This window comes from Apium graveolens, chromosome 5, assembly GCF_009905375.1.
Source record: "Apium graveolens cultivar Ventura chromosome 5, ASM990537v1, whole genome shotgun sequence".
In the NCBI taxonomy this organism is placed as follows: Eukaryota; Viridiplantae; Streptophyta; class Magnoliopsida; order Apiales; family Apiaceae; genus Apium; species Apium graveolens.
Window position 1 is genome coordinate 295,344,126 of NC_133651.1, and position 14,585 is coordinate 295,358,710.

General features: G+C 34.7%; 2 protein-coding genes across 2 annotated transcripts; both read left to right on the forward strand.

Moving 5' to 3' along the window:
• Positions 1-3,502: 3,502 nt before the first annotated feature.
• On the forward strand, positions 3,503-4,105 carry LOC141661061 (uncharacterized). Its single transcript, XM_074468043.1, has one exon. The coding sequence runs from the start codon at positions 3,503-3,505 to the stop codon at positions 4,103-4,105; it is 603 nt and encodes a 200-aa protein (XP_074324144.1).
• Positions 4,106-13,982: 9,877 nt separating this feature from the next.
• LOC141661062 (uncharacterized) lies at positions 13,983-14,585 on the forward strand. The gene has a single exon (XM_074468044.1). The coding sequence runs from the start codon at positions 13,983-13,985 to the stop codon at positions 14,583-14,585; it is 603 nt and encodes a 200-aa protein (XP_074324145.1).

The window sequence follows — 14,585 nt, forward strand, 5'->3', positions numbered from 1 at the left end:
GTGACCGGAGCAAATGCCTCTTCGAAGTCTCTGCCTTATTTTTGAACGTAACCTTTGGCGACAAGCCTCGCCTTATATTTTGTAATCACCCCGTTTGCATCTCTTTTAACTTTGTACACCCATTTTAGACCAATAGCTCGGTGTCCTGGTGGCAACTCAGTCAATACCCAGGTTTTGTTTTTTTCGATCGATTCCAGTTCACTTTCCATGGCCTTCTTCCATTCGATTTCCTGAGATGCTTCTTCAAAATTACTGGGTTCCTCAACACTCAACAGTAGTAAGTCATCTGCGATTTCAAGTTGCTCAGTATCATCATATATGTCACTAAGCAGCCTGAAGTTTCATGGTGTACTACTAGTCGTGGTTGAGCCTGCAGTTGAGCCTGCACTTTCTACACTTGCAGTTGAATCAGAAGTCTGTGCTATGCTGGATTGTGTTGGTGTTGCAGGCTCATATTCATCGGATGACTCTTGCACATCTTCTTGGTGGGTAGTCTGAACAACAACATTTCCTGCAGAGGGGTCAACTATCTCTGGGAACTTCACGTCCCTACCTTCTGTCTCTTCCCAACTCCAAAACTTTCTTTCTTGAAACACTATGTCTCTACTTACATGCAGCGTTCTGTGGTTTGGATCATATAATCGACTTGCTTTTGTCCCTGGTTCCTTTCCCAAGTACACCACCATTTTGCTTCGATCATCTAGTTTGCTGGTGTGCACTGACGGTGTTTTCATGTATGCAACACATCCAAACATCTTAATATGACTCAGGTCTGGTTTACGGCCACTCCAAGCTTCATGTGGGGTCCTTCCCTTTAGCACTTTGGTTGGTAGGCGATTCAGAAGATATACTGAGTGGCGGACTGCCTCGCCCCACATATAGGATGGCATATTTGAACTTTTGAGTATGCTTCTTGTCATTGCTGCTACTGTACGGTTCCTTCGCTCCACAACTCCATTTTGTTGTGGAGTGTATGGAGCCATATAGTGTCTCTGAATACCCACTTCATCACAAAACGAGCGAAATTCAAGACTACAGAACTCGCCTCCTCTATCAGTTCTCAGAATTTTAATTTTACTCTCCGTTCCTCTTTCAACTAGTGCTTTGAATTTTTTGAATGTCTCAAATGCTTCATCTTTTGTTTTCAACATATAAACCCACATTTTACGAGTACAATCATCGACAAAGAGGAGAAAGTATTTATTACCTGCCAAAGTTGAAGGAGATATGGGTCCACATAAATCTGCATAAATCAACTCCAATGGCTTCTTTGCAATGAATAATGCCTTACATGGGAATGGTTTTCGTGCCTGCTTCGACATTAGACAACCTTCACAGTTTTTCTTTGGCTGCATAAACTTAGGAATTCCCAGTGCCAATTCTTCCCTTGACATTAACTCCATGGCTTTAAAATTTACATGACCAAGGCGGTTATGCCACAGCCATGTTTCTTCCTCCACTTTGGACAACCCGCACACTGGTTTACTTTCTTCAAGGCTGATCCTGTACAACCTGTTCGCAGACCTCTGCACTCTCATGAGCAATGCACCTCCTTGATTATAAACCCTCAGCTGATCTTCTTCAAGGATCACTTTACTACCCTCCTCCGACAGTTGACCCAGACTGAGTATATTATTACACAACGTTGGTATATAATATACATCCCGTACACTCCATTCCTCACCGTTCTTGCACATGAATGAAATCACTCCTTTTCCTCGAATAGTAACTGTTGATCCGTCCCCGAATTTGACTTGTCCCGTGATTCTCTCGTCCAATTCTTTGAATTTTCCGCGATCTCCTGTCATGTGTTGACTAGCACCGTTGTCAAGGTACCACATCTGCGACATTTTCCTCTCCTCGCTTCTTTTACTGAGTACAGGATCTACTTTCTCTTCATTCAGCAGGACCATTCCACCTTTTTTACCATCGCACTCCATAAGTAACAAGGCTGGCTCATCCTCTTCAGCTTGAGTCATGTTCACTTCTGGTTTGTATTCCTTTTCCTTACGTGGCTTACGACACTCATAAGCAAAGTGACCATACACCCCGCAGTTGTAGCATTTTACAGTACTTTTATCACGGGTTCCGCGTCCACCATTTCTTCCTCGTGGATCAGCCCATCGAGTCTTTTGTGTTCCTGATCCTTCACCTCCATTCTTATTTGTTTTACTCATCCACTCTTCTCTAGTCAACAATAATTTTCCACCCGTATTTTCTCTTTTCGACCATTCCTCCTCAGTAAGCATTAGTTGTCCTCCTCCACCATCATTCTGGCCTCTGATCCGTTCCTCGTGTGCTTTCAGCGATCCAACGGCCTCTTCGACGGTCATCTTTTCAAAGTCTCCGAACTGCTCAATTGTAGACACAATTTGCAGATACTTGCCCGGCATTGCACGAAGCAGTCTCTTCACAACATAGCTTTCAGAAATTCCCTCACCCAGAGCTCGGATATTTGTCACCAATCCATTTAATTTCATGCAGAAATCATCCAGTTGATCTGACTCCTTCATCCGCAGAGTTTCAAACTCGCTCTTCAAGGTCTGAACCTTGGCTTTCTTCACACGATCCGCACCTTGACACATAGTCCTTATCGCTTCCCACGCCTCTTTTGCAGTCTTCTTCTCAGCCACGGATAATAAGATATCCTCAGGTATACTTTGATATATCACAGCGAGAGCGATCTGGTCGTGCTTCTCATCAACAGCAATTTCATCTCCTTTGCTGATCTCCACAGCGTCCCACACGCCATGCGCCTTCATGAAGGTCTTCATTTTCAGGGACCATGCAGTATAATTACTCCTGGCCAACATAGGATAGTTCAAACCCAGTGCTCCCTCTTTCAGCTTTGTCTTTTCCGTAGTCATCTTTGGCATATATTTAGGCATACAACGAGACAACCTGGCTCTGATACCAGATATTAGATAACACCTGAAATAAACTTATATGTATGTTGACTGTATACTGAAAACAAGAAAATATTTCACTGCATAAACTGCTTCACTTAGCTTAACAAAGAAACGATTACAAGTACTTAAATAGAACTCCACATGCAGGTGGTAACTACTACTAACAGAATTGCCTAACTAACTCCTACCTGATAAGCATTGTTTTATTGATACATCTACTCTCCTAGAAACTCGCCAACAAACTAATAGATAACTCAGAGCAAACTAAACTAATGACTAAAACTCCTAACAAACGACTGAGTCTTATTCAGACATTAAATACTAAGTTTAGATTAACTAAATTCCAACAATTTTATGCAGCTTAGTCCGAGTAGGATTAGGGCGCGGGTGTTTATGGAATTAGAGTAGGATTGAACGGTTGTTGATCTTTGGTTCTTCGAACAGAGATAGTATAGGAATCATGATGTACCCTACTCTATTCTCTATATAAGCAGCACCCAACTCTTGTATTTTCACTGTCATAAATCTTCCTTCCGTATAGAACCCTAGAGTCTAGAGAAAACGCTAAGCAGAGAAGCAAGTACATATATATCATGGCCAAATTCTACGCTTTAAATCTCCTTCCTTTCCTAACAATCCTCATCCTCCTCTCATCTATCTCTGCAACTATATCTTATGAATCTTCCGATCAACAAATAGACAAGGTAATTGAATCTCTACGTTGCAATAGCAACTACGAGACGTTTAGTTGCGATGGCAACTTCAAGATATGGATCAAATTGTTAGAGCAATCAAAGGGCAGACTCAATATCCCAGTAAACGCCACAATGTTTGCACCTAACGATGCTGCCCTCTCGCAATTAGGCTATATAAGCCCTCATCTGATTCCTTACCACATTAGCCCGTCATTACACGATCTTTACGACTTAAAACCCTTATCTCTCCTTCCAACACTAGTTCCTTGGAAAACTATTCTAATCACCAGCACTCTACCTTCGAGAATTAAGATCGATAATGCAATTATCACGCGTCCTTATATATATCTTTCCCGCCAGCTTGTTGTTCATGGAATTAACCACATCCTTGATTTACACCCACAACGATCAAGTATGCCGCCACTTTTGCGTGCACACAATGTTTTTGAAGGCGGGAGTTCTCCCGCGCCAGCACCCGCAAGGGCACCAGCATCGGCATAGAGTCGGACTAATAGTTAGTAGTGGAAAGAATTTTTTATGTAAAACTTTAAGATTAGTTGCACTATTGATCATATGTGATTGTTTTTTTTTTTAGATTCTTTCTTGTCTAGATAAGCATATAAGTAGAAAAGATTGAACGATTTTTTTTATGTATTTAGATCATGAATAATGCAGAAACTACAATATTTTGAGTCTTACCTCTCACTTTTATTTTGCTAATTAATTACATTACGACAATGATTCTGTTTGAGCATGTAGCAAGTGTTTTTTGTTCACAGGACAGAATGCTAGTTCATAATAACAGATCTCAAACTGATAGAAATTTCATATATTTTAATAACAGGGGTAAATTTTTTCAATTGTCTGTAGTCCTTGGCTCATAGCAAGCTGTTGCAACTTGTAATGCAGTTAAAAGTTAAAACAAAATGTAGAAAAATAAATTTAGAATTTATTATATAATATATAATGTGCCCTGCTTTACTCTCCTCAGCACTAAAAAACTAATGCATGGAATGATTTTAACAATATTAACAGAAGTAATGATCAGTTTCTCTTCACCACAATGTTCACGAATGTGTTCATGGCCCAGAAACTTAATTTTCTTTCATAATCTAATATTACGAAATAATGGGGGGGCGATCAGGCGGTGGACTTGTTCACCTATCAAAGGATGGGATCAGATTTATTTTCTCCTGATTCCTTCATTTGCAGCCTTTGTTAGGAGCCTAAATCAACAAGAATGGCTATTAGATGATCTGCCAATAAATGAGGAAGAATCTCCTTCTAGAAAGAATCTCCAGAAACAAACTGCTTAGCTTATTAGTAACATGTAGCTGTATATACAGAGGGATGCAATTCTCAAGATCCATTTTACAAGAATGTTTAACCTGGTGTTGCTGGAATCATGCATTCATATTTATTTAAAATATGTTATCATTTTATTTTTGCCAGATCAAAAATTATTGTAATTGTAGAGTTAAAGATTAATATTTTATTGCTGGAACAAATTTTCAAAGATTTTATTTTTTTAATTTTAAAAATATTTTTATACTATGTTTCATATTTTGTTTAAAAAATTAAATGTATCATGTTGTACCATTTTGTCACATTTTAATATAAATAATTTTTGTGATGTAAAAAAATTTGAACATGATTGAGTTCGATAAAAATAACAAACATGATTGAGTCTTTTGTGGTGTAAAATAACTTGAACTGTAATTGAGCTTAATAAAAATAATAAAAATGATTGAGTTTGATAGAGATAACAACTGTAGAAATCAAGTTGATGATATATATTACTTTAGGATATAAATATTTGAATATGGTTGAGCTCATATAGGTAACAAGTATAATTGAGTTTGTAGAGAAAGTTATCAGGTTAGCATTAGGCGTAAAAATTAAGTTATAGATATATATTACTTTATGATGTAAAAATATTTGAATATAATTGAACCTGACAAAAATAATAAATATGACGATAAATATAACAACACTCATGATCAGATTAACATGAGGCGTAGAAATCTTATTATCTTTTTTTTTTGTAACGTCATTAGTCTGCCTATCCGCTTGAAAAGGCACGTACAAACAATACAATGCCATTTATACAAGGTCATCTATATGTACTGTGTAGATCAATGGGAAAGTAACGTGCCTACACGGGTTGACTCAGTTGGTTAAAAAGGGGATAACTATCCTTTTTGTCACAAGTTCGAATCCCACGAGAGGAGAATTTATGATTATGCCTCCTGAATCAAAGTCTGTCGCTTAAATGCGGTTTACCGTGGTTCACGTGATTTGCAGGCTATTACGTGAGGCCGTAGGGTTTACCCGCTGCGCACCCGAAGGGTAGCAGCTGCGGGTTACCTACGATAAAAAAAAGTACTCAGTAATGTCATTGCTGGAACATCGACTATATCTATATATATATATATAGTTTTGAAAACTATATCTATATATATATATATTATACTCGGGAACATCGACTCCCGGTTTTAGAAAATGTTCACATTTGGGTCCCCTATACCAAGGGTATACGCAACTACTACTTATCTCTAGCATAGATATTATGCAACTTATAAGCAATTGAATCAACAATATATATCAAGATTACGAAACAGACATGCATATATACCATATCACATGCTCCAATATATCGCAAGATTTGCTAATTAACCAACATGCATCTATCACAAGATAATGCATATACATATATACATCACAACAACAGTATAACGGGTAAAAAACTTGCATGAGTGCTCCGGGGTAGACTTAAGCTTAGAGTGGGTCCGGTAACCTATGAACAACAACATAAGTCGGAATTAAACCCCGGTCGCTTAAGAAACTAGACTTTAACCAATTAGACCCCTAACGTTCGCTTTCGCGCTTTACGATTCTCTTAAGTCGCTCGAGTACCCTCGGCTCCACCATTTTTAATAAATTAACCATTAAGAGTTTTAAGGCGATTCTTTCGCGAGTACCTTACCAACTGCCTAATCCACTTAACATAATTGTTTCATATCCCAATTAGTCATTTAAGGTCCTTAACCAAGGTTTCAAAGTAAGACGAGGGGAAATAGTTCGTTCGCGAAACGCCGTTACTTAAAACGGTCGTTTCTCCTAAACCGTACATCGGATTCAAGCGTACCACATATCAAAACGAAGCTCGTAATATGAACTATCAAATGGTCAAAACCTAACAGTGAGTTCTTGGGTCCTGCTGTTATGAACTAAAACAGTCTAGGATAATCGGACATTACGACGGCTATGTTTACGCGATTACCAAATTTGTACAACTCCAAATCAATCCACAATCAACCCACAATCAACATTACAACCCAAAATCCCTCCAAACCTCACCACATCAGTCCATTACTTCATGTTTTAACCAACTCATTCAATCACAACAAAAGCTACTAACCATATTAAGGTTCATTAACTAATAACCAAGATTCAACCATCAAAATCTCTACAAACTCAACCAAACTTTAAACAAACAAGCATCATGCTTCACATATACTATATCAATCATAACCATTCCTAAATACTCAAAACTAAAGCTAGGGTTTGGAGTTTATAACTTCTTGAAGCTTCTTAACACAACACAAGAGCTTTGAATGCCTAAAGAACCTTGATCCTTGCTTGTATAACCTTAAAATTTCATAAAAATTCAAGAAAACTAAAGTTATTTTTTGAAAGTTACTATTCACCATCTTCTTCCTTGAATTATTGGAAGAGATTGTGAAGGAATTTGAAGCTTAAACTTATAGGATATCCATATCTATGTACAAGGAACCTTAGATAATTACCTCACTAATTAACAAAGCTTGGAACTAGGATTTGAGTTTTTTTCTTCCTTTGAAATGGACAAAGCCGAGAGCTCTTCTTGAAAATGGAAGTGTTTTGTGTTTTTTGATGTTTATGATTTGTTTTGGCTTGGTTGATGTTGTTTTGTTTGATAATTAACCTTTTAACCATGGTAAATTTTGTGTGGCTTAGAATCAACCAACAACACACTTCTCTTTTGGTCATGCTTATATCATCTTCCCATGTCCTCCCACACTTGTCCTCTTCTTGTTGGTGTGATGACATCATCATCATTAACCTCTTTGATTAACTCCTAATTACTTGGCTAATGACCGCTGATCTGTTATACGGTTCGATTAACTTTCGTTCTCATTTATCGTTTGAGGGATCATACCCGGGATCTTATTACATGGGTTCCCTTAGCCTTTCTCAATACATTATATTCCTTTTATGATCCTCTCTTATAATCCTTGATGTTCTTCATTTTTAACTTGATTTTACGGACTGTTGAATGATTGGTTAATGTTAGGGACGGTTGTGTCAGATTGTTACTGCATAGGCTTCATTTTTGTGCATAGACGGCTGAGTTTGGTATAGAAATGAAGCGAATCGTTAATTCGCCAAATTTTGGGAGCTTGCCACCGATTTTAATGGCGGGTTTGCCGGAAAAATCGAGCAGGACCTTGATGTTGATGATGATTATTGCTAGAGTTAGTTGCTGAGTGGTGTAGCAGGAATTTTGCGTAAATAAAACTGAAGTGAAGTCGAGTGTGTTCATTGAAATCGGGGTTGCCAGAATCCGGTGAGGCTACCGGATTATTTTGCAGAATCCGACTGTCCAACCCGTGTTCTTGGTGACCCAGAACCCGACCCGGCGACCCGTTTATTGACCTGGTTCCAACCCATCCCATAACCCGGTTTTAATTTATAAAAACCCTAATTCCCAATTGCAAATCTGTTTCTTCAGATTTCTTATTAAAAATAAATTAAAATTTCAGTTTTAATTCCTAAAATCATTTTAAAATTTCAATTTTAGTTTGGTTAATTATTTAATAATTAATTGAATTATTTTAAATTCCGAAATTTAATTTCTTTTATTATTTTTAAAAATCAATAATTTGATTTAATTATTTATAATTTATTTTAGTAAATTATTTATGGATTTAATTGATTGATTAATTCATTTAATCAATTAATTTTATTTATAAATAGTTAAATAAAATATAATTATTTGTAATTAAGCTAAATAATTCCTAAAAATTATTTTGAGCCTTTAAGAATTATATTTGAGTATTTAAAAAATCAATTAATATTATTATGAATTGATTTATTAGTATTTTATTCGTAACAAGTAGACCGTTCGTCTGTTTAATACGAAACGAACGCGTCTAGACTCAGAAAAATATTCCACTTTCATTAAAAATACTTTCGAGACTCAAATTCTCTTATTTCGGAAGGTCGCTTATTTTGCAAATCGATTCTGAGTTGCGTATTGATTAAAAAGTCATATTTTTTACCAGATTTCAGTTTTAAACGTACCGAGTCGAATATTTTGACGAACCGAGTCATATGGGATATTAATTATGTGATACGTGAGTTATGTGTTTACGTGCTATGTGAATTATATGCGTACGTGGGTCAAGATTCTTGTGTTTGATTTTCTTGTTATGTGTGGGCTATCGTATGGGCAGACGATAGGATTTTGACGCGCAATTCATCGAGTAATTATCGTTTAGGCGATTAAAGTTGTATCTTTTAATTATAGATGCGGATCATTCGAGTTAATCGGGACCATACATTGGAAAGAGTGAAATGGAATGGTATTGGATATTTGGCTTCTAGCAATCGCAGGAGCAGCACATCAGTGAATTGTCGAAAGGAAAGACGGTGATGGCATAAGATATCAGAAGGAGGGATTTTGTTATTGCGAGTGTGAGTAACTGCTAAAAACCCAAAGGCAAATATCCCTATCATCACTTATTATTCAAATGATATTTACTTTAAATCCTATTATGCAAGTATTGCTTTCCCTATTCTCAGTTCTGAATAGATAAATATTATACATATTGCTGAAATAAATGATTTCGTTTATGCAAGTACATATCTGCTATTCTATGTTCAGAATAGTCAAGTGTTTTTACTTATCCAACTATCGGATTTATAAATATTTTGGATTTTGAGAAAGATGATTTTGTTGCGAGTATTCCTGCCCAAGTGAATGGGGGAATAAAATTATTTAGGATGTCGATTGAGTCGGCTCATTTTCAATAAAAAGGTTTTAATATTGGAATGGTTACTGGTTACAGCGTAGGTGATCGAGATATCGGTCCAGCTGTAATATCTTTCAAGGCAAATATATGCCTTTTTTAGCTCCCTATAGGTACCGTATGGCTGCGGGATACGGGTAGTACCTATATTTACGGTATGGCTGCGGGATATCGGTGCTGTTTCGTGACTGATCATTAGGAACAACATGAAATATAATTGGTTCCAATCTAAACTGTTATTTCTAAATTATTTTTGACAATCTTATAATAAATGATTTATCAACTGTTTTTTTTAATAAAAGGTGAAATGCAGTTTTGATACAGTTTCTGCTTGATGTGGATATTTAGGTTGTTGATGATTATTAAAAGTGGTATTAGTATAGATGATTGATGTTGACTTCAGTATGGGATGTTGTGAGCATCAAAGTTCGTATTGATATCTAATTTGATATGACAACAAAATGAGTATTGATATCAAGAGTTTGGTTTTGAATAAAGTTTATGATTCAATCCATAGTCATTGCTTCTTGTTATTGTTGTTTACGATATTTTCGTAAACATTGTTTTACGAGTTTTATTCTCGTAAAAGTTCAAAGTATTGCTGAAGCATTTCGCTCAAAAATATCAAAAAGAGTTTTGAATACAGTGAGAAACAATTATTCGATTCTTTAATAAATTTTCTATTTCAGCAATTATGATTTTAAAATGATCTGCGCTCTTACAGATGTCGATTTTATATCAAAACGACCATATATATATATTACAATGATCTTGTTGAGCATTTCTTTAGCTCATACTTGCTTGTTTTCAAATTTAACCTCCATGAGGATTAACTTGCGCTGTTTAGCCGCGTAATTCGAGGAAGCAAAGAAGAAGATTTTGGAAGGTAGTTGGTCCAGGGAAGCAAAGAAATAATGTGATATCACTCGTGTATATAAAATCAGAGAGGAATATTGCAGATCCTCTCACCAAAGGCCTTTGTATAAAATTAGTGTTGGAGTCAGCACTAGGAATGGATTTGAAGCCTATTATGGAGTGAATTGTGGTGGATACCCATCTTAGACATGTCTAAGTTCAATGGGTCAAACGAAATCACAAAAGAACTCATTTTATATATACTACTACCATTCCTATAAATAAAGTGATGTTGTATTTTTTTATTGTCATATGTATAGCTAATATTCGTAATAAGTTCAGAGCCTCGTAAGAGGTGGTTTGCGAAAATACAAACTTGATGAACTTACCTATGTGATTGTGGGGGATACGCTCAACCCCCTATGAGAGTCCTTTAGGCGAAGGACCTCTAAAGCGTTCACGAAAATCCAGGTACAATATGGGGTATTTTTACATAATAATGCGAAATCACTTCTTGATTTGAGAAAGGTTTAAGTGCATAAGTATGTTCTCACTAACTACCATGAAAGATTCAAGAACTTTCTACCTAACATGGTTGTGAAGCATATTTGTATGCACTGGGTATGAATTCAAGTCCACAAGACATTGATGCTTAGAAACCGACTATCCATTGCCCAAATTATTTTTCTTTTGAATTATGTGGGGGAATGTTGGAATAATATAAATATTATTCTAAAAATAAGTTTGCTTCAAAAGAAAATGATGTGTTAGACTCTTCATTTTGAGATTCTTCATTGTGCAAGACCTTTCATTTTGAGACTCTTCATTGTGTAAGGCCTTTCATTTTGAGACTCTTAATTCTAAGGTTTTTACCTCCCTTAATTAATAATGTGACCTATGACTTTCTATTATCCTTAAGTTACTAGTTTTCACCCCTATAAAAAGGAGCTCTCTCCCCTCATTTGAGGACACAAAAACAAGTTTTTCTCTCAAGTACTTTCATATAAATATAAACATGCATTTGGGCAATGATCAAGAGTGATTTCAATCTATTTCTTTGTACTACACCAAAGAAATAGAGGTCGTGTAACCCTGGAGGTTGATTGCTAAGAGGCCGTGTGTACGTAGCGGGGCAAATTCAATTTTAGGGCAGTGTTAATTCACGCCACGACTCCTACATTCTCACAAGTTATTCGGTTTGCTTTCTCACCTTTTCTTACATTAGTAACATGTTGCTATATATACAGAGGGATGCAATTCTCACGATCCATTTTACAAGAATGTTTAACCTGGTGTTGCTGGAATCTGGGATCAAAAATGTAAAAACCAGTACTTTTATTTGAAAGTTGTGTACACGATCAATTACATATTATACACATCTTAAAAGAGGTTACTACTGTCTAGTCTTCTGCTTCATCAAGTATGATATAATTAGCAATATATAAGTGAATTAAGAATATAGAAGTTAAATTTAAAAGGGTGAAACAAAAATAAAATCAAACTTAACAAAATCATAAGATACGGGAAGTATAAGAAAATAAAAATAAAACTAAACTTAATAGTATCATAAAATAAAATATGTAAAAGTATAAAATAACAAAAATAAAATCAAACTAAATAAAATCACAAGACATGTAAAAGTATAAGATATATATATATATAGGAATAAAGAGTGTGACCAAAAAATTTAGTAGAATTAAAAGACATATAAAAGTAGTAGAATTATAAGATATACATGAATGAATAATTGAAATTAAAAGTTGGTGGTACCAGAAACCGGTGAAACCAAAATTAATATTTATGTACCAATTAAAAAAGGGGGTTCGTTTATTAATAAAGACTAGGTAATAAGCCGTGCGAAGTATGGACTGAGTTAATTTACGTAAATAATTTTTAAAACTCTTAATAATATAAGTGTCATGGCAAAATTTTGAGTAAGATATTTGTGTTATGATTATAATAAAAAGATTATAATTATTATATGATTTTAAAAAAATTATTATTTCATTAAATATACCATTGAGCCATATGGAAAACATGATTATTGAGTTGAAATTAATATACGAATTGCAATTGAAAAATGAATAAAATAATATATAATATTATAAGTCACATAGAAGTAAAAGAAAAATAAAAATTATACATTTAGAGTTATAATAAAATTCAAAAATGGGTGAAACTAAAAGTTGATAAACCAAAAACGTTTAATATATTAAATTAGCAATGCATAAGGGAATTAGAAACACAAAGGCTGGTGAAACAAAAATAAAACCAAATTTAATTGAATCATAAGATATGTGGAAGTATAAAGAAATAAAAATAAAAATAAACTTAAATAAAATTATAAGACATGTAAAATTTAAGATATACATACACAAATAAAGGATGTAACCAAAAAATTTAGTACAATTGAAAGACATACAAAATTAGAATTATAAGATATACATAAATGATTCGGTGAAACCAAAAATTGGTGGCACCAAAAATTGGTGAAATCAAAATTAATACTTTATACCGCTTAAAAAGGGGTTTCGCTTTAATAACCTTTATTAATAAGCGAAACATCTTTTTATGTGATGCTTTTATTTCAATTATTTTTTGGTTCCACCACTTTTTTGTTTCACCTTTTATGATTTATATTATAACATGTTATAACTCTAAATATAGTATTTTTATTCTTTTTTATTCCTATGTGATTTATAATTCTATTTATATTATTTTAGTTGTTACTTTAATTTCAATTATTTATTTGGCTACATCACCTTTTGGTTTCATGATTCATGTGTATTAATTTTATCTTTTTTTTATTTTTATATGACTTATAATTTTAGATGTATTATTTTTATCATTGTTTAATTTAGATATTTTGATCGGACCCGTGTTATCAACTACTATTAATAAAGGTTATTAATACATCAAAATTTTTAGTAGAATTAAAAGATATATAAAAATAAAATAATAAGATATACATGATTGAATAAATAAGTTAAACCAAAAGTTAACGCTACCAAATATTGATGAAATCAAAACTAATATCTAAGTACAACTTAACTTAAGAAGGGGTTTCAATTATTAATAAAAAATTTATTAAAGTCATTAAAGCATAGATAGATAGATGTATTTAACTATTTTATATCTCACATTAAATATAATGAAACTATTATATAGTGAAGTGTTAAAATTTATTATTATTATTCAGGTACTAATTTTATGCAGCTTAGTCCGAGTAGGATTAGGGCGCGGGTGTTTATGGAATTAGAGTAGGATTGAACGGTTGTTGATCTTTGGTTCTTCGAACAGAGATAGTATAGGAATCATGATGTACCCTACTCTATTCTCTATATAAGCAGCACCCAACTCTTGTATTTTCACTGTCATAAATCTTCCTTCCGTATAGAACCCTAGAGTCTAGAGAAAACGCTAAGCAGAGAAGCAAGTACATATATATCATGGCCAAATTCTACGCTTTAAATCTCCTTCCTTTCCTAACAATCCTCATCCTCCTCTCATCTATCTCTGCAACTATATCTTATGAATCTTCCGATCAACAAATAGACAAGGTAATTGAATCTCTACGTTGCAATAGCAACTACGAGACGTTTAGTTGCGATGGCAACTTCAAGATATGGATCAAATTGTTAGAGCAATCAAAGGGCAGACTCAATATCCCAGTAAACGCCACAATGTTTGCACCTAACGATGCTGCCCTCTCGCAATTAGGCTATATAAGCCCTCATCTGATTCCTTACCACATTAGCCCGTCATTACACGATCTTTACGACTTAAAACCCTTATCTCTCCTTCCAACACTAGTTCCTTGGAAAACTATTCTAATCACCAGCACTCTACCTTCGAGAATTAAGATCGATAATGCAATTATCACGCGTCCTTATATATATCTTTCCCGCCAGCTTGTTGTTCATGGAATTAACCACATCCTTGATTTACACCCACAACGATCAAGTATGCCGCCACTTTTGCGTGCACACAATGTTTTTGAAGGCGGGAGTTCTCCCGCGCCAGCACCCGCAAGGGCACCAGCATCGGCATAG

Excerpts from the sequence above, each read along its gene's own strand:
- LOC141661062 (XM_074468044.1), top strand. The coding sequence starts at position 13,983 with ATGGCCAAATTCTACGCTTTAAATCTCCTTCCTTTCCTAACAATCCTC.
- LOC141661061 (XM_074468043.1), top strand. The coding sequence starts at position 3,503 with ATGGCCAAATTCTACGCTTTAAATCTCCTTCCTTTCCTAACAATCCTC.